Source organism: Maylandia zebra, linkage group LG8 (assembly GCF_041146795.1).
Source record: "Maylandia zebra isolate NMK-2024a linkage group LG8, Mzebra_GT3a, whole genome shotgun sequence".
NCBI lineage: Eukaryota > Metazoa > Chordata > Actinopteri > Cichliformes > Cichlidae > Maylandia > Maylandia zebra.
This window is the reverse complement of record NC_135174.1, coordinates 29,245,334-29,268,576: the sequence shown is the minus strand read 5'-3', so window position 1 is coordinate 29,268,576 and position 23,243 is coordinate 29,245,334. Positions and strand designations below refer to the sequence as shown.

General features: G+C 44.9%; 1 protein-coding gene across 5 annotated transcripts in view; it reads right to left on the bottom strand.

Annotated features, from left to right (window-relative positions):
• LOC101469427 (glutamate receptor ionotropic, delta-1) overlaps nucleotides 1-23,243 on the bottom strand; it is a 594,275-nt gene that overhangs the window by 245,987 nt on the left and 325,045 nt on the right. For 4 of the 5 annotated variants that reach the window (XM_076887763.1, XM_076887764.1, XM_076887765.1 and 1 more), the window contains one exon: nucleotides 14,165-14,449. The exons of the other annotated variant lie outside the window; for it this stretch is intronic. In XM_076887763.1, coding sequence (XP_076743878.1) covers nucleotides 14,165-14,449 — 285 coding nt within the window. The remainder of the gene's footprint in view (nucleotides 1-14,164; nucleotides 14,450-23,243) is intronic. 5 annotated transcript variants of the gene reach the window in all.

The following is a 23,243-nucleotide window of genomic DNA, read 5'->3' as shown; positions in this document are numbered from 1 at the left end:
TTATAAAGGGATAATCTTTGTCTAAATGAGTCAGTTTTCAAAGCCAAACAATAGATTAATGACTCATTTTATTCTCAAAACATTTACTCCTCTTCTTCCTCTCACAAAATAATCTCTCTTTATTCCAAACACAGCTTCTTCCTACAGTGTTTCTGCATAAAACGCAGGCTGACGTCTCCCTTTGGTTTGGATCCCAACTTTATTTACACAGCGCAAAATCAAAACAACCGCCCCAAGGTGCTTTATACTGTAAGGTCGACCCTACAATAATACATACAGAGAAAACCCAACAATCATATGACCCCCTATGAGCAGCACTTTGGTGACAGTGGGAAGGAAAAACTCCCTTTTAACAGGAAGAAACCTCTGGCAGGACCAGGCTCAGGGAGGGGCGGGGCCATCTACTGTGATTGGTTGGGGTGAGAGAAGGAAGACAGGATAAAGACATGCTGTGGAAGAGAGACAGAGATTTTCCCAGTAAGAGTTTTGTGTGGGAATAAGCATTATTTCCCTTTCTGTCACATTTCTTCACCCCTGAAAAATCACTCCTTTCGGTTCGGTTTAAAAGCTAATAAATGTGCAAATAACCAAAATGACTTTTTGGTCAGTTTATCAATGATCTCAAACACACTCAGTCATCACAATATCCAATAAAGCCAGTTAAATCTGAGGGATCGACATCAGTTTAGAAGCACGGACCATCGTCAGCTGCTTCGGTGCAAACAAGTGACCACAGGTGCACCTGAGAGGCAACAACCCACAAAGGGATTGTTTTAGCAGGTGGTGTCCACAGACCACTGCCCTCACGTTAACCCTTCTGAGTGATTCTTCTCCAGCTTTGCTTTCTGTTGCTGCTTTTCTCGAGACCTGCAGGCTGCACAGGAAGTCCAGCGCCCCCAGGATGGCGCGTCCATACATGCTGTGTCTCCCGGGACAGTCTGAAGAGTACGTATGAGATACTGGGAGATGGTGAGGAGAGGACGGGGGTGTAGAACCCAGCAACAGGACCAGTATGTTCCTCTGTGTGAGGAGGAACAGGACGAGCACTGCCAGAGCCGGACACGATGACTTCTAAAGACAGTGCAACGATAGCAGGAGTGAGTGCGAGTGGTCGTCTGTCTCTCTGCGTTAGCTGTTTGATAGACTGCTGCCCCACCATTCACCCTCTGATATCTGGGATAGGCTCACAGGACAATACCCTGCCTATTTCAGTGTTTCCCCCTGATGATGATGATTCCATATGGAAAACAAAAAGAAAGTACAAGCCATTTTATTTTCTGAGCATGTGAAGCAAAGGAAGGATGTGGACTGAGACGAGCTGAAAACACTTGCTGTGAAATCTTCAAAGCTTGTTTTGACTCGATGAAGCTGAGGCAGTGAAGGCTGAGCAGTAACCACAACCTGCTCACTGCTTTGGTTTAGTCCTTTAATTTAATGCAAAGTATGGATGAAGCACACAGAAGAATTCGCACAGCCACACAGGTTTAAGCGAGAGCGCACTCGGTATGCAAACAAGCTGTACGAGGAGGCCGAGACATAAATGCATCCTAACAGCGATGGGCCTCGGGCGCAGCTTTCTTCACGCTGTCTGGAGCTAATCCACCCTGTTTCCCCTCCCACTCTACCCTTTTCACCTCTCTCTAATTTACTGCGCTCTCTCTTTCCTCTCCTCGTTCCTCCCGGTAACTCCGCATTTGAATATTTTATACTTTAATCATTTTCATTTTAATCTGATTCTTTTCAGGCACTTTTGCTTGGATAGAGAGCTCAGTACTCTGGAGAGCTGCGGTTCATCTGATCATTCTTGTCAGTGATGAAACATTCATAAAATGTCAACAGAAGTGCGCAGTATGGTTCAGTCGCACGGCGCCGCGGCACAATGAAAACACGAGCCGCCATCGCCTTGAATCCACTGAAGAGGAAACACGCTGACTGTTAACGCTCACTTTCCTGCTCCGTTTGTGAAGAGCAAACACACTGTCATTCAGGCTGGAGAAACTGATCAGGAGGGCTAGCTCTGTGGTCGGCATGAAGCTGGACACTCTGGTGACAGTGGCAGAGAAAAGGACATTAAAGAAACTGATGGACATTATGAACAATGCCAGGCATCCTCTGCACACGGCCATTAACAATCAGAAGAGTCTGTTCAGTGACAGGTTGCTTCTCCCCAAGACAAGAACTAACAGACTTAAAAACTCCTTTGTCCCACACGCCATCAGACTGTTTAACTCCTCTCTGGAGGGGAGAGGGAGGGGAAACAGGAGGACAAAGGAGGGGGGAACAACTAAGCTGTAGTGCCTCTTCACCTCACTGTACAATACCTTTTGTGCAATACTTTTGTAAATAGTCAACAGTGCAATAGACTCAATACTTGAAATGTGCAATTCACTTGTATTTTTATTTTTATTCCTATTTATTCTATTTATCCCCTTCGTATATTTTATTTATATTGTCTCTGTATTTATATATGTGTGTGTGTATAACTCTGTAACTTCTGTCGGTGCTGTGCTTTTTTGGAAATCGAATTTCCCAGAGGAACCCACCCGAGGGATTAATAAAGTTCTATCTTATCTTATCTTATCTTATCTTATCTTATTTACTGTTTGTACAGATGAGGCTGGTGTCATTTTACCTTCTGTTTTTAAATCAAGAGCCACATAAAGCCTGCAACACCACTGAGTGACGCTGAGTTCATGTTCTCTTTGTCTTTTTTTGTTTATTTAAATTTCAAAGCCAATAATGTATTAATCTGTCAGCCAGTGTCCCCCTCAGTGGTGCTGTCATAGTTAGGTAATATTTATGTGACTAGTTCAGTGTGGGGTCATTTAGAGAGAATAAAGGACAACAAAGTCACAAAATCCACCAATCAGGAGTTACCGGGGCAATAAAGAAAAGATCTGATAACAGATGAAACCTGGTGGTCACTGTGTGGTACTGCAGGTCAAACAAAGCAGGGAGGGATTTTAATGCTGATGAGTTTCGAGGTTGTTTCGTACGGAGCCCCGCAGCGGACATGGGAGAAAAAAAAATTAAGACGGACTTTTGCAAACTCGGGTTCTCGCAAAAGTTTTAGCCGCATTCTTCGGCCTTCGACCTCCCGTTAGCTCGAAGCTAACGGGAGGTCGAGTCCTACTACAGCCGGGAGGAACACCGCTTTCCCGGCACATCGTGCCTCGACCTCCCGGTCGGCTTCGAGCCGGCGTCCGAAGAATGCGGCTAAAACTTTTGCGAGATCCCGAGTTTGTTTTGCGAGATCTCGCAAAAGTCCGTCTTAATTTTTTTTTCTCCCATGTCCCCTGCGGGGCTCCGTAGTTTCGGACACATGCAAATCATTTTCCTTTCCCACAGATTGTACACTTTCACACGTGAACCTCAGACAGTCTCCATGCTCGATGTTGTGGCTCAGAGGCCCAAGGACGAGCCTGACTTTGGACAATAATGGAGATTTACAGCACAGACAAATGAGCTACATCATACTTCTCAGTAGGATTATAGTGTTGCTGATTTTGTTTGTGTAATGGGATATGCTGATAAGAAGAAAACATAACGCCATCTGACTTATTATTTAAGTGTGCCAGTCAGCATTTTTGCTGCTGTACAGCTGCCTCGTCTTGTCTTTGCTGCAAATAAGCCGTAACATTAATGTGCAGCTTGTTCCTCTTTGCTGATCTCCATCCTGTAAATGATTACAAAGCCTGGAGAACAGCAAAGCAACAAATCAGTGTCGTACCAACTTCAGCCGCTACTCTCAGTGCTGTGTTTTTATACTGTGCAGCGCTCCGTGGAAAGACAGGGTGGCTGTCAGAGTGATGAGCACACAGAGGATGAATGCATGTGGAAAACTGAGGGGACAAAAATGATACTGAGATGTGAAAGTCCACACATGTGGGCTCAGGATGAGCCTCACAGTTGTTAATGCAAGTGCAGCCAATGAGAGTCAACATCACCAGTCAAGCCAGATGCTGCCAGTCGGGTTAGTTTAAACAGTGGCCAGGTGAAGTCATCCGCGTGAAGCACAGGTAGAGGTCTATTTTATCCACAGTGCTCCATCGACTCTGCAGTAATGACTGAAATGTGTCTGAATGTCTTTTAGGACCTCAGTAAGTCCGTTTTTCATCTTTTTGAACCGTTAGCCGAGGTTTCACTTTATATTTAGCATCTCGTTTTGAGCGGCGGTCCACGGGGAATGTTTTTTATGCTACCTCAATTACAGAAACTGCTTTTGGAAATGAGCTCGAGTCTCTTTATTTCCTCTCTCCTTTCCTCTGGCCAGCAGCTTGTGTGGCCCCGTGAAATACTTTCCACAATTTATTGGCCTCTATCGGAGGTGTTTTACACTGGAAAAGAAAAGACGAGGTGAGTGTGCTTATTTACCCTCCCACACACACGTACGCTCTCTGGCCTCTGTCGATATCTTTATCAGCGTTTCTCTGCGGGACGGCCGTCTGTTCCGCCTGACAGCTGCCTCTGATTAGGTGTTGATGAAAAACACAGTTTCCCAGAGCGCACTGCAGCTCGGCTGTCCATCCGTGCGCTTGGCCTGCCGGTGTGCGGCCAGCGTGACATTTGGAGTCTGCAGCTTTGATGCGCCTGAGCTGCTGCGTCACGCTCAGTGAAGCCATGCAACGCCGGCCATATTGATACCCACGTAGAAGGGCAGAAATCAATCGTCCACTCTTGTGCTGTGTGTGTGTGTCTTTATCTCCACATCCTTTCTTCTGCCAGCAGCAGGGCTTTAGAGAACCTGCAATACCCCATTTTTCAGGTCGTTACTCTGAATTTGAGAAATAGAAACTCTGACATGTTGCACTCGTTCACCCCGTGGTGGTAAATGCTGGATAAACTCTCGAGGTCAAGGCAACTTTCAATAAGTCAGATGCTATTTGGATACACTGGTTGAATAAATCCTAATGATTTCATTGACCTCTGACCTTTTCTTAAGCATCGCCCTCGCAGGAGTGTCAATCTCCCACAAAGTACTTCTCACTGATGAATAACCCCATGACCCTCCTCGCTCTGCAGCGGCTGGAACATGTAGTCTTTTCATCATTCCTCTGTCGATGAAGACGCTCTCCCTTTTAAAGACGCTGCTGATTAAACTCGAGCAAACATGCGTAACCGCAGAGAAGAAGTGTGAAATTCCTCAGGAGTTTAGTGGAAGCAGACGCCGTACGACGCTGGTAAAGAAATAACGCCTTCTTTCACTTTGAAGGTATCGGAGCAGAATAAAACACAGTAAAGCAGAAAGATTATTATTGTGATAGAGGTGAGGTGCTGAGGCACATGACTGACATCACTGCTGTGAAACTCGGCGTGGGGTTTAGGGCGAGCTCACCAAACTAACCATGTAGTTGCTTCCTAAAAATCTTTTCCTGTGATGAGACATTTCTGTCCTGATTGAGTGATGCTTCATCCACGGGGCCACTGTGGCCTTTACGGTCAAGCAAATGGACCAACACGGTAGGAAACAAAGCAATGAAGGACAAAACGAGGTGACATCGATTTGAAGATATGACGTCTCTGGTTGTTAGCGCCGCGGCCTCACAGGTAGAAGCTGCGGTAAATGATCAGACATGAATGATGATGTCAGATGATGACGCCTCTCTGTGTTTCATTACGTTCTGGACACCAATCATATGACCCCCTATGAACAAGCACTTTGGCGACAGTGGGGAGGAAAAACTCCCTTTTAACAGGAAGAAACTTCCAGCAGAACCAGGCTCAGGGAGGGTGAGAGAAGGATGACAGGATAAAGACATGCTGTGGAAGCGAGCCAGAGATTAACAATAACTAACGATTCACTGTCTATAAACACAGAGTGAGTGAAGAAGAAGCACTCGGTGCATCATGGGAAGCCCCCACGCCCTCACGCTGTTTGCAGTCCCCACAGCGGCTCAGACCAGACCAACTTCATTTCTGCGTTGGCTTCCAAACGTGGCCACCAGTGGAGAAGTTTAGGCTGCTGCTGCAGAGCCTTCACAGCAGCCTCAGCTTCTGGAGAAATCTCCAGCAGGGAATTCATCTGGCTCCTCACATCATGCTGGAAGCTCCGGGCTGGCCACTGCAGCTCACGATGAGGAGCAGAAGATCCCCGAGGAAGTTTTGTGGGAGGGAAGTGAAACTGTGAACACATGCCCAGCTGCACATTTGCACTGAAGCTACGAGGGAAACGATGTCAACACCGCACGGCTGCGCTAATATTTGTTTTAAGAAATGTCTCCCACACAGACTCAACTTTATTATGTGTTGATAAAACGTTGCAATTTGTAAAAACGTGCAGGGATGTTCCATTAAATTACAGGAGAATTATGCTGTAAGTCGCAGGCTGTGTTATAAAATATTAACGTAAATGTTAAGAATACGGAAATGAAGACATCTGAGGAAATACAGGAGGTGAAGTATGTGCAGGTAAAATAATAACAGATAAACCAGTCTAGTTAAATATTAATGCAATAAAAACCTACAGAAAACAGCTTCAGCACTAACTTACATCAATAAATAAAAAATTAATAGGATGTAAAAAATGATTTTTAAATGATGAAATTTGAAAACGTTGGGTGGATGCAGTTACCCAGCAGGAGCACAGGAGATGAGGATGCTGCCTGAGTGCAGTGGGATTATTAAAAACTCATCAGGAGACTAATAACCTTTAATTATTCATCTTCACTGAGATCTTCTACCTGTTTTATGTTTATTTGCTCCCCGTGTTGCAGCAGTCGTCTGTGCCCAAGAATGCTCAGAAAAAGAGAGACCTGGTGCCAGGAGAATAACCTCCTCCTAAACGTCAGCAAGACTAAGGAGCTGATCGTGGACTTCACTACAAAGCAGGCGAGGAATTACAAACCCCTCATCATCAGTGGCACGCCAGTGGAGAGAGTGGACAGTTTCCGATACCTGGGTGTCCACATCACTCAGGACCTTTCATGGTCCTGTCACATCAACACCCTGGTTAACAAAGCCCGTCAGCGTCTCTTCTTCCTCAGAAGACTTAGAGACTTCCATCTGCCACTGAAGGTGCTCAAGAACTTCTACTCCTGCACCATCGAGAGCGTCCTGACAAACATCTGGCAAACATCTGCACCTGGTTTGGGAACAGCACCAAGCAGGACAGACGAGATCTGCAAAGAGTGGTGCGCTCGGCCGAACGCATCATTCAATCAGAGCTCCCTGACCTGCTGTCCATCTACACCAAGCGGTGCAAGACCAAAGCTAGGAAGATTATGATGGACCTCTCCCATCCCAACAATGGACTCTTCTCACTGTTGAGGTCTGGGAAGCGCCTCCGCTCCCTTAAGGCCAAAACAGAGAGAATGAGGAGGAGCTTCTTCCCCAGGCTATTCGGGCCCTGAACCAGGTGTAGGACTGGACTCTCCCACACATCACCACACGCACCACCACACATTTCCTATAATCCTATAATTCCTATAATTTATAATCTTTATAATCTCTTCTGCTATTTGCACATTCTTTACTGTAAATTCCTAAGTTAATTTGTACATTTTTGTAGTAAACTGTAAATTGTAAATATTGTAAAACTTTTCTTCTGTCATTTAATGGTCGGGCATTGTACAGCTACAAGCATTTCACCCCCATGTCATACTGTGTATGGTTGTGTGTGTGACAAATAAAATTTGAATTTGAATTTGAAAAAAACGACTCCCAGCTATCAAAAATAAAAAGTGCACGATGTCTTCTCTTTATTCTGGCTCATGAAGGGCGATTCTTCCACCACGCAGCGTCCTACCACGGCTACGTTTGTGCTGCGAGGCAGCAAACGTCTTACTTATCGCCCTTTAGGACAAAATTGCACCAGAGACGTTTTTTTGAGCTCCGAGGCTTCGGATGGATGAAAAAGTAAAAAAGCGAGGGCGGAAGGAGGCGAGCCAAGGAGCTTCTTTAATCATCATCACGGCCGACTGACAGTCCCGGACGGTCGGTGTGGACTCGGCCAGACAAGCGAACCAAAAAGCCCATCTGCTCCTCGTATCCCTCAACGATGAGCCTCTAATCTGAATAAATGGGCCTCCTCTGCTCGGCTCGCGCTCGTAATGGCCTCGCACGTCACGCAGAGCGAGGAGGAAGAGATGAAGACGAAGAGGGGTTAGTAGACTTGTGCACGTGTTCAAAGTTGGCGTCAAAACTCGTCCTCGAACTTCGACGGGGTCGTAGTCTGTTTGTTTCGCCTTTTCTCGCCTTCTTGTTCACTTCCCTCTCTGCTGGACTCGTCCTGCTTTACAGCGCTGCTCATATATTCAGGCGCGATGTTCACCAGCGAAAGACGTTACATGAAATCCATAAAACGACAGATTTTCAGAGAAACAATGAATGGTTGAGAGAATACAGACTGACAGAAATTAGGGAGGATTAGTATCAACAGGAAAACAAGAGGATCAATACGCGTGTGTGATTAGGTCCAGAGAGCAGGCCTGTCTTTTTCCACGTGTGGCGTAGCAAACCAAATCTGCCCTCTGAAAGGACGATTACGTTTGAATGGAAAACCGATAAAAGCTGGACGGCGATGAGGAATCTGCGCACTGTGAGGAAGCACTACCGACAGAAAACAACGTACCAGCGGCTGAGCAACATTGCGGTCTGGCAAAGCTCACTGGACGTGTGGGCTGAACGTGTGCCAAGTGTCAATTCCACTTTCTTTTAGGCTCAAAAATGGCAGCGTAAACATCAATTTGCTCCGAAATCTTCTGCCAAAATCCATTTTTTCTGAAGGAACGGGCGATGATTACACGTCACGTCCTTGAATTTGCTGTTCACTCATATTTGAAGGTTTTGAAGTCACATCAGAGAGAAAGGAAAAGTCCGCACGGTCCACTTATTGATGTGGCCTCCAGCCGCTGGCCTCTTCTGAGCCTGAGCCAGAGCGCCGCTGGACGCCGCTGACCGTTCACAGCTCTGTGAGCAGCGGCTTGCGTCACTTCCAGGTGAACAGACATAAACCACAAAAGTACGAATGGATCTCTGAGCTTTTCGAATAAACTGAGCAAATAAACCTGCAAAGCCTGAAATCAGCTCATTCATCACAAAAAGTTAACTTAGAAATAAAGACACAAAACACAAAGCGTGAGGCAGACGAGACGCAGCTGAAACCTCGGGCGTGCAAACACTGAATTCAAACCCAGAAACGTCCAGCCGCTGTAACGATGATCGATATGCACACAGCCGCTCCGCACACACTCCGACGCCGCCTCGACTAATTGGTAAGCGGTGCGGTGGGATCACGCAGCGCAGCGTGTCTCCGCCACACCAAACACCGAAAACATTCAGTGTTGTCTCACTTAAAAGATCCTCCACAGGCTGTTCCCAGCTACCTTTGAAGTGAGCTCTTCACTTCCATTTAACAACTGAATAAACAGCAAACAGGCCGATTAAAGAGCTGCTGTGTCATTGACACAATTAAAGATTCATTTACAGAGGATTGTAAAGACGCTTTTATGACACTGAATCTGTGGATGGGAAACATCACACTGTCACATCTGTCAACACGTTACGTCTGAAGCCGGCAGAGCTCAGAGTGAACGTTATCATCCAGTCTAATCTTTCATGTTTCATTTACTAAAGTTTGAGCTCACAGCGCTGCCGTGTCATGTCTCTGCATCCTCGACATCCACAACCCGTGCACGGCCACCAAAACAGTCACACTGTGTTTATTACAAGTCTGGCCCCTATTTTGGGCCAATCAAAACTCTTACATGACGGTGACTCATCTCATCCATCTGTCGTGAAATAACTGGCTTCTCTCAGAGTGCAGTAAACATGTCTGTCGTGCAGCGCGGCGTATTAGTCAGCTGGCGAGCACCCATTCAAAGCCCGAGCCAGTTAAATAAGAGTTTGGGTCATTACAGGGTCCTCGGAAAACTGTTGTTCCCTGTAATGTTCCCAAAAAGTCTGAGAACAGCTGAATTAGTCTGCTGTTACAGTAAAGGGACAGAGCAGTGCGATTCACAGCTTTGTTCATTCTAAGAACTGCAAGAAGAATCAAATTTCCTCTGTTTTCTTTCCAAGCTGAATTTCTACAACACAAGAGAAAAAACATTTCCGCTCATTTCCAGCTCCATGCTGTTAAACTTAGAGTAGCTTTGCATGATTTCCAGCTCAAACACACCCCGACTCGTTTCACACAGGGCCTTGGTGATGGAGGCGGAGCCTTCTTTGATATCATACGGATCAGACACTGCTATCCATACTTTTCCTTCATGTCGTGGCACAGCGCTGGAGGAAGGACAGAAGCCAGCCTGTGCTATAACTTCATTAAGGCTGGAGTGGAAGCAGCAGGAATTTAAAAGCCTGGATAAATAGATTCAGCCGGCGTGGCTTGGTGCCACTACAGAGGGAGAGAAGAGTGTTTTTGCAATTTTAGCAAAGCACACCTTTACCTCCTCACGTGATGGTAGTTACAACATTCCACGTGAAATGATGCGTCTACTATCAAACATGCTTTCAAATCAGTGAAATCCGAAAGCTTCTCAAACCTTCAGAAACTCTTCGAGGAATCGTTGGGTTGGTTCAGCGAGGAGTGAAAATCCATCAGCTTCTTTCACACAGTTATCCAGCAAGTTATTAACAGGAGAACATGATGCAATTAACTGACAGCTGTCTCCCTGTGTCCTCTCTAAAGTCCAGTTTGGTAAAACAAAAACATCAATGCAGCCCGTTTGTGGTTGAATTGCGCCCATGCTTTTACTCCTTTCTCATGTCTCCAGTCCTCAAGATCTAATGGCTTTCCCAGCTTTTGCTCCCCTTGGAGCTCCGCCTTATTACATTTTGTCACATATAATGTCATCAGCCGGCGTGATCCTCGACAGCTCGTCCATTCGTTCACCTCCTGCAGCCACGGCCAAACTCTGCGCTCGGCACTGACAGCGCTGTTTTGTGAGGGAGTCCCCGCTGACCCGAGCCGGATCAGAGGTTCACTCGGAGCTCTCATCGCTCGACCTGATGCTTGTTCATATCAGAGCTGCAGGGCAGCTTCGCAGCAGAGCACGGCATCCGTTAAATCTGTCCAAAGGCTTTTACACCCCCTGACTGTTTTCACTGTTCACAGCAAAAAGCAGAAGAAAAAAACGGAAACACCGGCACATGGCTGGTGGGATTTTGTACTCGTGGCTCTATTTCTTTCAGTTTTTTCCTTTTGTGTGGAAAACTGGAGGACCGGCCCCAACGTTACCGTTCAGGTACTTTGAGCCCCGACGATGGAGTCTGATCAGATTTATTCATCTGATTTATTCTGTTATTTGAATTCTCACATTCATTCCACTATTCAGCCAACTGCAGCAACGCGATCAGCAGAAATGACAACAATAAGCCGAACGCTGCAACATTACAGGGAGAGCAAACAAAATCATAATGAAAACATCAGAGTGCAGCGTCTTCACAAAGTGTCCGGCTGTTACGTGCGCCGTGTTTGCTTTGTGGCGCCGAGCTTTGCTGTGATATGGAAGCTATTAAAAGGAAGAGGCGGCGACAGCTCGTGCTCACTGACAACATTATAAATGATCCACTAATAGTTTTTCACGTCGTCCAGTTGCACGCGGTGCGCTAACTAATGCAGACCTTTCACTCGGAGCAACGTTCAGAGTCACAACCGTGACAGCCATGCTAAGGTTGGGGTGGTTGCACGTGTTGCAGCCTGTGACAGCTCCACGCTCTGCAGGACTTTCTGTATTGAACCCTAACCCTCCCTCCACGATGGGAGGTGTTCCAAACCCAAAGCTGTTGGGACAAATGACTTGCAAATATCATAAAATCATATTTTATATAAAACGGAGAAAACATATTAAATCCTTAAAGTGAAAAAATTTACCGTAATTAGCTGAAAAATGTTCGTCCAGCTGTTTCTTTTTAGCACTACTTCATTTCTGCCCCCATTACATTTATTTATTTTAGATTTTACTGCTTTCATCAAATTCAGCTAATATTTTGTATGAAATATGAGTTTTCTATGTGGTGTTATAAGATCTGACGTTCATGAGATTTGGTAAGCATGGTTGTTATTTACATTTTACAAAGCGTCCCATCTTTTCTGAAGATGCAAAAGTCTGTTAAATCCATTCTTTAGTGGATCGTCTACACCAGGGTCAGCAACCTTTAGCACCCAAAGAGCCGTTTGGACCCAGTTTCCATGGAAAAGAAAACACTGGGAGCTGCAAATACTTTTTGCATCTAAAATGAAGAAAACACTGTTATTGCCTTTTTCCTTTATGCTTTGTATAAACACCTAAAGTGTGTTGCTTGTCAAATCCATGAAGTGCTACAGAGAAAATTTTATTTTATTTATGTAATGAACACATTTTGAACTCTTAAAATTAAAAAGTTTAACTTAAATTATTCATAGACCAAACAAAAGCTGTAGTGAGCCGTCATGCTTGTATCACCTTTGGGATTTCGCAGCCTGTAGCGCAGCCTTGACCTGAATTTTAAAAAATAATTGGAAAAAATCACTCAACTGCTAAAAAAATGAAAAATAAATATTTGCAAAATATCTGAATAAATATTTATTTCACCTGGTTAATGTGTCTGTCGGGGCGTGGTCTGCAGCGCTGCTGACCACCCTGAACCTACCAAGCCAACCAATCACCATCTCTGAGGTCTGTGAAGTTTCTGTATGAGCTAATACTGCAGGTAGTTTTGAAACAGGTATTTGAGAAAGCACGCCTGCAGCTGCGTTACGCTGTGTAGCTGCACGTTTGCCTTTTGGTCTCATTCTTCACTGAGTCGCCGGTTCGTTAATAAAGGATTCAGATCCTGGCCTGCAGTTACTGATGCACTTACTCTAAATCACTCTGGATAAGAGTATCCGAGAAGCTAAATGCCTGCATCTGTCTATATCCTTATATTGTAATTGCCACCATCCTCTATTGATTACGCTCAAAAATCCATTGAGCCTAATGTGATTTCATTAAGATACAGTCCAACCGAGCCATTCCAAACAAATCCGGCGGGCAGCAGAGTCGATCTAAAAAAGTTTTTGTTCCAGCATTCTGACGCAGACACATCGAAAATCGTTTAAGTAGTCGGGAGTTATTCCTAATGGTTTTCCAATTCTATGTCGACATGCGTCCCATGTGAGTAACGGGAGGTAAATGTTAAACAAAAGCAGAGAGGCTATAGCTGAAAGCAACTTTTGGAAACAGAGTTTTGAACTGAAATCCATTTTTGTTCAGATGAACAAGGTTATTTGTGTTCTTGAAATAAAATGATACCGCCGGCTATAAAGAGATCACACTCTCAAACGTTGCAGCTTGATGCTGTTTGCATTACGAAGCCCAAAAATAGATGGAGTAGCTGTGACTGCCAGAGGGAGCAATCCAGGCACGTATCACACAGTGTAAAAGAGCAGGTTACTCATCAAGGAGCCGTGGCCCCACGCTACGATACTTGATCTGAGATAGGGCATTAAAGGATCCTCACCGCTGAAACCCAAAGGAGAAACAGGCACCCAGCAGAGTTCAAATACCAACAGCCTCATCTCAGCAGCAGCAAGAAATACAGTCAGACATCTAGAAATAAGACTACCAACAGATTCCAAGAATATAATGCAATGTTTTTGGGGAAAATTCCACTGATGTTTTAGCATTAAGGAGGAAAAATCAGCACATGAAGCTGCAAATCCCACAGCATCGAATCCATCACTGAGGGAAAAGTGCAAATCTTCTCACTGGAAGACTAAACAAGGCTTGCAGAAAGCTGAGAAAGCGAGCCAATTAAAGCTGCCACTGACGCTGGAAGTGGAGAAGTTTGATGTTCTCCACGAGGCTGCAGCTGTTCATATAACCAGCAGCGTTACCACATTTGACAGATTTCAGCAGGATCAGGATCAGTTTGATCCCAAACGAGATCACAGCTTCCAACAGTTCCATTCATGCCCCTAAACCTGGGGTGTCCAACTCCAGGCCTTGAGGGCCGGTGTCCTGCAGGTGTTAGATCTCACCCTGGGTCAGCACACCTGAATCACATGATTAGTTCATTATCAGGCCTCTGGAGAACTTCAGGACATTTAAATCAGCTGTGTTGGATCAAGGACACATCTAAATCCTGTAGGACGACGACCCTCGAGGCCTGGACTTCCCCACCCCTGCTGTAAGCTTTCTGTGTGGCTCAATCAAAGATCATTAACAGGAACTTAAAACGAGATAATCATCCGCTCACTCACCGTACTCGATGTCATAAAACACGATGAACTTCTGCCAGCGCAGCTCCTCCACCAGCGTCAGCATGACGTCGTTGAGGCGTACGGGCGGCCGGGCGGCCAGCGTGTAGCGCTGCCCGCCGGGGCTCGGGTTGAACTGGCAGGCAGTGCGAGGAGATCCTTCGCTGTTCCTCTGGATGTACAGGTGTGGGATGTGCATGGCGTCCGTCAGGGACTGCAGGGCGCTCGCTGAGGCGCAGCCAGTAGAGGTCACCAACGCCAGGATGCCCTGGTTCATCAGCTCACAGGCTGGAAGGGGGGAAGGAAAATGGAAAAGTGAGTTTTGGTAGACAAATTATAAATTATGAACTTATATATTTATAAACTGCAACATAACCAGAAACATTTGAAAATCTGGAGCAACCACAAAGGCTGCAAAGAGTCCTGCAGAAGCCCAGCTCTAATTTTAAAAAATGCCTCCACCTCTTGTTGCTTTCCGCTCTGAAAATTAGGCCACATAAATCTAGAAGAAAGCCTGACAGGTAGCACTAATGTTCACCCTGCCCTGACCTACTTTGAACTCTTAAACCTGCTTTCTGCTTTTCAGGCAGGAGAGTCGGTACGGATGATTAAACAGGCCACATATCCACTCTGCTAAGGCTAAGTTAAAGGTTAAAATTTGGCTGGCCTCACTGGCTTTACTGGCAGATTCATCGGAATCATGTGAGGACCACCCGCTCAGCTGTCCAACCATCAACCAACTGCCAATAAACCCGAGCGAATACTGCACACACTACAATATCCCGCACATAAGAATACACTAAACGTGTCAATTGGAAGTTCCTCTACAGGGTACTATATAAATTTGGCTTTCATGATATGATTATTAAAACGATACAAGCATTATATGATAATCCTACAGCCAGGATCAAAATTAATGGATGCCTATCCAACAGTTTTACCCTAAAAAGGGGCACTAGACAGGGCTGTGCATGGTCACCGTTACTTTTTGCACTATACTTGGAACCACTAGCATTTAAAATCACCTGTTAAAAAGATGTGGAGCTCAAAAATGCTCCTTTTCCACAGTGCTGAGGCAGCACAGAGGACCCAGCTAATGGTTCCCTCTGAGCTCTTCCCCTGTTTGAACGAGGTACATCAAACCCTGTTCAGACCACAGAAGTCAGAGCAGGAGGCCAAACTGCAGACGGCACGGTTTAAGTTTCCTGAAAGCCCAGATTTCTTCAGCTTCGCATGAACTAATTTAATGTTTGCACGATGTCACAGTTAATCATCCATAACTTCATCTGTACGGCGAGTTACAAAATGAATTTCAAACTTTGACGTTTGAATAAAAGCCACACATAAAGAAAAGCAGACATGTTTGAACATACAGCACACACGTCCACACTCACAGTTTCAAACTAAGGCCCATAACAAAGGGTAAGAGCTAACCTGTAAAGATCTGTTGTTTAAAACAAATCCCAGAATCTGTGGAGGAGGAGACCCGGTTAGAGGATCGGAGGGCAGCATTTCAGACGGGTGCAGTGAGAAGCTGCACTCAGGCCCAGTGTAAAGTGCAGAAGAGTTATTTTGAGCCGTGAATCATGCAAAGCTACTTCAGGACAGTCAGCAATGAGCAGCACAGGTGCCCTTTAAGTGTTGGGATTTGTTAAACAGAGCAATAAATCATACTTAGGAGAGCATGTTGCATGAAAACAAACACTGGGGTTAAGAGAGACCGTAAATTTTGCTGGTTTGAAGGTTCATTAAAATGCGTCTCCACTTAGCATTTATATTCAGGGCAGAAATATGCCTCACCCAGAGCACACTGACTGCTGATGGCAGCTTACAGCGTTTTTTAGGAGACAGGATGTGGGAGGGGTTTAAAATGGACATCCTGTTGCAAATCAAAGCAAGAAGTCAGGATAGATAAAAGTCCATGTGGATTATTTTTGAACATATTAAGACTGCAGTGGTTTGAGAACAAGATTTTCTTTCCTATAGATGCTGCAAAGTAAAACTATGTGCTTCCTGGTGGATCTTCAGTTATTCTGACTGCTTAAAGGTGCCAGCTCCTTTCAGACGATTTATTTTCACACATACTTTCTTTGAAATGTCATCTGAAGCTACACGGAGATGTTTTCCCTCCCGCCTTCTCCTCCGACACTTAGACAGCCGTAGTTTAAACCTCTCGGAAAGCCTTGGTCTCCGGTTAGAGCCCAACTTTCTCTGCAGGAGAAGATCTGTCCAGACTGAAAGGTCAGGAGATGCTCCAAAGGGCAGCAGGCATGTTATGACTGAGCACTCACCGGGGGAAATGTGAAAAATGCTGCTGGGGTAGAAGAGCGTAAAGCACAGCCAGGTAGTCCTCCACAGAGGAAGAAAAAGGAAATGGCGTAGCAGAACAGCTGGCTGGTCACAGGGACCCTGCTTCTTAATGTTTGACGAATGAAATTTGGCTGAACTCGGGCTGAATGTCTCCGAGCTGCGAACAAACGGAGGACGGGGGAGAGATCATCAACATTCAGCCAATTTCTGCATGAAATTCATCTTTATTAACAGAACAGCGTTCAAGTCCTGCTTCGTCAGCATCCGACAGCTCGGAGAAGCGATGACGGGGCAGTAACGGCACCAACAAAATGGAAATAGTTTCCGAGATAATGAGACAAATGTCGCCGCCGTGAAAATGGAGCTAATGAACTTGCACTGAAGGATTTAGAGTGTAATCTTGTATTAAATTAGTAAATGTTTTTTTGCCAGATGAGATTGGAATTGAGCTCATAGGTCAATTTAATAAAAATAAATCAGGGCGTCCAGCACAGCGCTGAGGTCAGGTGGTCCTTAGAACTTAAGGAGCGGCTAATCCACCTGCAGGAACGTCATCGCCGCTTTCACCTGAACGCTTCGGCTCTCTCGTCAGCTTTCTGGGCAATAGTGCAGTTCAGCTTCAGTGGCTTTATTGTTGTTGGTATTTTCAGATTCATAGACACAGTGTGGTGCTGTGGAGTGCTAAACCAGGGGCCCGTTCTTATTTTTCATCAGATTTCAACACTGATTATCTGCCTGAGCGCTCTCCATTACTCCACGTGAACATATGCAGTTGTGTAGAGGTTGGAGATGTTTTGTGCAGCTGAGGGGGAATCAGCAGTGCCAAACATGTGATGTAGTCTCTTGTAAAACATCAGTTAGCACAGCTTTAAATTTATATGCAAAAAAAACAAATCCCCTGCCTCCTATCAAAATAAAAGCTCCCTTAAGCTGAGGTTCTGATCTGCGATTAAACAAAGATCCACAACAGCTGACGCGTCTCTTGTTGACGTCTCTCCACATGACAAGAACAATCACATGTTTAATGAGCCTCGGAGCATCGGGGAGTCCAATCTGCAGTCGGTCCAGCCCTGAAATCATCGAGGACCAATTAACATAATACACCAGAATGGGACTAAAAGGTTTGGAGGCTTCAGAAACACAATGCCGGTAGCTGTTGGGATAACTCACTCAGCAGCCGGAGAAAATGATTTGGGTTGCGACGTGACTCACTTGCTCTATGAGTCCACAGTGAGTCATGGTTTCATCTGTGCTAAATGAAGCCTGCACAATATTTAGCCGAAGCGACTCCCCGTGCATCCTAATGACACTTACAGAGCGACTCCTACCAGACGGCGGGAGACAAAAACCATTAGAGTCAGAGCGAGACAAAGATCTCCATCCCTCTGCCCGTCTCCTTATTAGTGTGATTTTATCAATGCCTCGCTTTGAAATTATCTACAGGAGACAAACTCCTCTCATCCTTGAATAAGGGGGAACGGATTTAGACAAAAGTCCTGTGTTAACAGTGAGTATCCACGTATTCAGGAATGCTCACTCTGCACTTGGAAATGAATTTCTTGATGAAACACCTGGATTTTCTAAACGAGGTAGCAAACATGAGCGAGGTGGCGACGCAGGCCTGGTATGTCCGCTTGGTAACCTCGTGACGTTGACAGCGATGCATCTCATATTCCTTTCAGGACTCGTCATCATCCAAGAAATATAGAAACGTGGAAAATGTTGTATTTTAGCAGAAACTGTGATTTTTCCCTTTGCTGCCCAAAGCTAATGACCATCTCTCTGCAAAGACTAACCCGGGCCTTTATTTACTTCAACTGCAGAAAGTTACGAGCCTTTATTTGAAGTAGGATTGCAATTGATGCCGGTCGGTCTTTCTTTGTCTGTTGGATCGCTGTAATTGGTCATATGAGTCATTTTTCCACTGCAGGAACTCTATTTTTATAGAAAGGCTTATTTTGGCATTCGCTCCCACTGCCAATTTAGTTTATTGTCGTATACAAGCACAGCACATTCTCACTTCTGCAAATGAAAAGCCGTCTAGTTCTTCAGCATAAACGTGGTTTTATTGTGGGACATGTATAACGACACCGACAGAGTATCGAGGGACCGCAGGATAAAGTCAAATGGAAAGAACTGCAAAGTGTTGAAAATTGAATAAATATATTATTGGACTCAAATGTTCAGTATACTTTCCCAGCATGCACAGTTTGTGAAATATACCATAAGTTCATCAACCTTTATTTTTCTGGCTTGCATTAGGAGAGCAGTATCAGTGATGGCCATCTCCCACTACCAGAAACCTGACTGATATGTCCTCCTGAGAACCAGCCTTCATTATGTCGTGCGTAGGGCTGCATGGCGCTAACGTTAACGAGCTAACCGTGCTAAGGCATTGCCGCACGGTGCGATCCACGCTGACTCGCTAACAGAGATTTGCCGCGGTTATGGCGTTAACGTCATTTTAACGAGATTAATGCTGACAGCACTAGTTTTTAGTCTATATCTTTGGACTTACTTGAGTCCTGATGTATTAAATAGAAGATATCCTTGGCTTGCCATTGATGTGTTTGGTGGCCTCTTTCAGCTCCAAGGAGGAAGGAAATCACAGATTCTTTTTCCCTCGGTTCTCAGGAGGATATGACAACTTTTCTGGGACGAGGGGATGCAGCGAGGTGTTCTGCTGCTGAAACTTGGCCAAAGATAAGGTAAAAAGTTAGCTGGGGTTGATGGACTGTCCTTGTGACCCACTGTAGAGCTAAAACACCAGGTGACAGCTGCAGATGGAGGTCATCGCACTCATACAGACGTCACTGACCATTTCTCAGGCCTCCAAAAACAGAGGTGCTCACCCCAAAAACATCCGTCACGCAGTCAGGATTCGAACAGTAGTCTGAAGGGCACCGAGCTGCTAGCACAGCTGAATACATCCAGGTTACCATTCCCTGAGATGCTGTGAGACTGCTCAGGTATGTCATGTTTTATCAAGCTGATATATCCCACCAGCACGCTCGGCACATCTCAATCCCACATCACAGTAAACTGAGAAAACGAAGCTTTTCATGCTACCCTCTGATTATCGCCACTTAATTAGACCCATTTGCAAAGAGGTGGTCTAAACAGCGATTCATCTGCTTTATCAAATTATCACGGCACAAACAAAACTAACAGGTTGCCAGCATATCAAGGCTTTAACACCAGCATGATCCGAGTGCGTTTCAGCCCATAAATCACACCAAGGACATCAAATTACAGCTACTTTGGTTTCTGCGGGGCTCGAATACTTAGTTATCCCTAATACTCTGCTTTAACCTTGGACTTTAAACGTTACAGAGAGGAGTAGAAGGTCTGTAAAAAGTGTACACACTCTATCGTCAGCAGTTTTTCAATAGGAGAAGAAAAAGAGCACAACCAAAATAGACTCATTAAATGGAAATAACGAGTCCTTTGGGATAAATCAAATTACAAATCTATCAAATTCAGGTCTTTCCCAGGAGTTTATAAGCACTGAATGAACTTGGCATGAGTTGTCATTGATACTTGTTGACTGGAGATAAAACTAGTGTCAAGAACTCATGAGCGACTTGGTTCTTGTGATATTTTGAAACAACAACAGGAAGTTGAAAACTGACTTTGGAAGTTCTGAAGCAGTCAGTGGCCTCACCGTGACCTCTGCATGTTCATCTAGTTTTGGACGTGCAGCTCTGTCATCTGCCAACTGTCACTGTGATTGTTCCCAGATAAAGTGGTATCAAGAGTGAGCACAGGACTTTTCAGAGCTTGGCGACTAAGCCATGAGTTTGGAAGTTTACCAAGTCCAAGAGGAAAACTGGGATTTACTGACCACTAGTTGCACCTCAGATATTGTGTAGATGTAAATTTTATCAGTCACGTGGGACGTTTTAGAAGAAAAGATGAAACGACTTTCTTTCCTCGCTAATACAGCAGAGGCTCATATCAGATCGCCTGCCACTCCTGAAAATCCAGCGGCTGCTTTTAATCCCACCTCCACCTTTTCAGGGTTTCTGGCTCCATGAATTAAGACGACAGCTGGATTGTTTTTATGTTACAGGAAAACAATAGGAGGGGAAATGAGATTCATTCATGTGCCAAGTGCAGGGGCAGGGAAGCAAAGATAATCGATAGGCTTTGAAAACAGATAGCCAGACTGGCACAGCAAAACAAAAGGATTAGAACTACCAGGCAAGGCCTTATTGAACAAATCACCGGCATGAAACAAAGCAGGGAGATGAGGGGATCCACTGTTTCTTAATTACTATTTGTCCTCCTCTGCATCTTTAAATTCCCCAAACACATCATCTATTTTCTGTAAAAATATGAGTGAAAATATGTTTTGCTGGTGCTCATCAGTTCAGCGATACAGCACGAGGTATGAAGAGCGTGTTTGCACCATCTTGGCTCAAACAATTTTTCCCAAGTGTGTTTTTTAACAGACTAAATGAAAATGATTACAGTGTCTGATCAAGAATAAAAGTGGAAAAAGCAGCCCGGGTTTTATATACCTGTGTCAGAGATGGACCTCTAACTCTCAACTTGTTACCTATGGACCGTTAAAGACCTCTTTGCACCACATCTAAACATGCTGGGTTGGTACGTTCAATATTTCAGTGTGCAGGGCTTTTCTAAACAAGTAAACCAGCCGAGCACAAGTTTGTGTAGGTACTTGGCTAAAGAAAGCCAATGAACAGGAGTTTTCAACCTATGCAAATGTGTTCCCGTGTAGTCCCTCACTGAAACCTGACAGTGTGTAACTTGACTGTGTGTAGGTTAGATGCTGATTGGTTGATAAACCATCCAGAAAAGGGAATGAAGGAACGACACAAGGAACAGGAGACAGATCATTAAGTTCAAACCGAAAAAGCGCAGACAGTGCCGCTGTCAAATAAATTAAATGTAATTATATAACGACAAATCACAGCAACAGCCACCTCGAAGTGTTTTATGCTGTGAGGTAAGGCAACAGCTACACAACCCCCTGAGCGCGGGGGCTCACGACCCCCTGCAGTCGACTCTTTGTGTGTTCTAACTTTGCTCTTGTCTGCAGTCGACTGACAGACCAACCAGGAGTACCCCAACAAGGCTGCTGCCCCCACCTGGCAGCAGACGCTTTCTGCAAGTAGAACAAAGTCTTAAAGTGAGCCATCAGTTATCGTTTTTTATATAAAATATTGGTTATAGACCTGCATTCATTTACTTCAGTTCAGTTCAATTTAATTTATGTAGCGCTATCTGACAGGTCTTTCTGTGTGGAGTGTACATGTTCCACCTGGATCTGCGTGGGTTCTCTCTGGCTTCCTCCCACAGTCCACACACATGCAGTTAGTGGGGTTGGGTTAATGCCGATTCTAAAGTCCCCAAAGATGTAAATGTGTCTGTAAAGCCAAGGCAGCTTGGATGGGCTTCAGCCTCCTGTGAACCTGAACTGGATATGTGGATGGATGATGGAAGGACGGATGGATGGGTGGATGGATGGATGGTGGGTGGACGGACAGATGGATGGATGCATGCATGCATGGATGGAAGGAAGGATGGATGGATGGTAAAAACACTCCAGAGAGAAAACCCCAACGATCAGACGAGCCCATGTAAGAAGCGTTTGTCGACTGTGAGAAGGAAGAACTTTCTTTCACCTCTGACGTGAGCTCTCTCTTCATTTCAGTTTGCATTTTTGGGTCTTGATTATAATAAAATCTTAAAAACAGCTATAAGAGCCAAACCATCAGCCCACAAAAAGTGCATTACATGCAGCAGTGTTTGACAGCCTGGGGACGACGGCACATCTCGGTGCTTGTGTGTAAATGGGTGATGTCAGCCTGGAAATGCTCGTGCAACCAAGACAGTGAGCTCAGTATGTACGTTATGACTTCGTCATGATGCTGTGCTCCCAGATATTATCTGAGGCTCCAAAATATGTTGTTAATGGAGAAGAACATCAGACCTGCGTGGTAATGAACTGTGCAGAGTGAGCATGAGCAGTGATTGCCACCATGTCTGAACCATCACTTCCCCCCATACGGCACTTTAAGGTCATCTCACTCATCCTCCTCTCCTCTCTTTCTTACATCTTCACCATCTTGATGTCTCAGTCTGTTTTGCTCCCGCTAGGATTCCTGTTTTGATTCCTGCTGTGTTTCTTTTCAACCATCCTCTGAAGTTAATATCGCCATCAGCGCCTCCCTCCTCCTCCTCACTTAAAAGTTAACATCTCCAATTAACCATCCCTCCTTTTTTCCCCTCCTTCCCTCAATCTTCCGAACTCGACGTCTATCTTAGCGCCGGTTTCCTGTCTTTCATCTGAATGCTTTTTGCTTAAATGTGGTTAAAAGTTAAGTCCAGGACAGTTTAACATCAGTGGCTTCAGGATGAGCTGAACCACCAAACTGCAAACTGAGCAAAGAATTTAGAGGAAAAGTGAGGATTAAATTAATCAGTCAAAATCAGAAGTTTTAAACAATTACTCTATTTCACATCACTCATCTTTTTATTGTATTATTTTATTTATTAGTTTGATTTATTTTTGATTTTATTGGACTAATTCATAATTTTAATGACTTTCTAAAAGTAAAATGCTAAAAATATTTTACAGAAAACAAAAATTTCAAATTAAAAAAGATGATTGATGAGTGATGAAAGCAGTCGCCCCGGTGGCCACTCGCAGATGCTCTTTGTCATGAGCAGGAAGCAGACCAAAGGATTATCATGTTACTATAATAAAACATGGCTACTGCTCTGAGGGGCGTCTGGTTTTTTT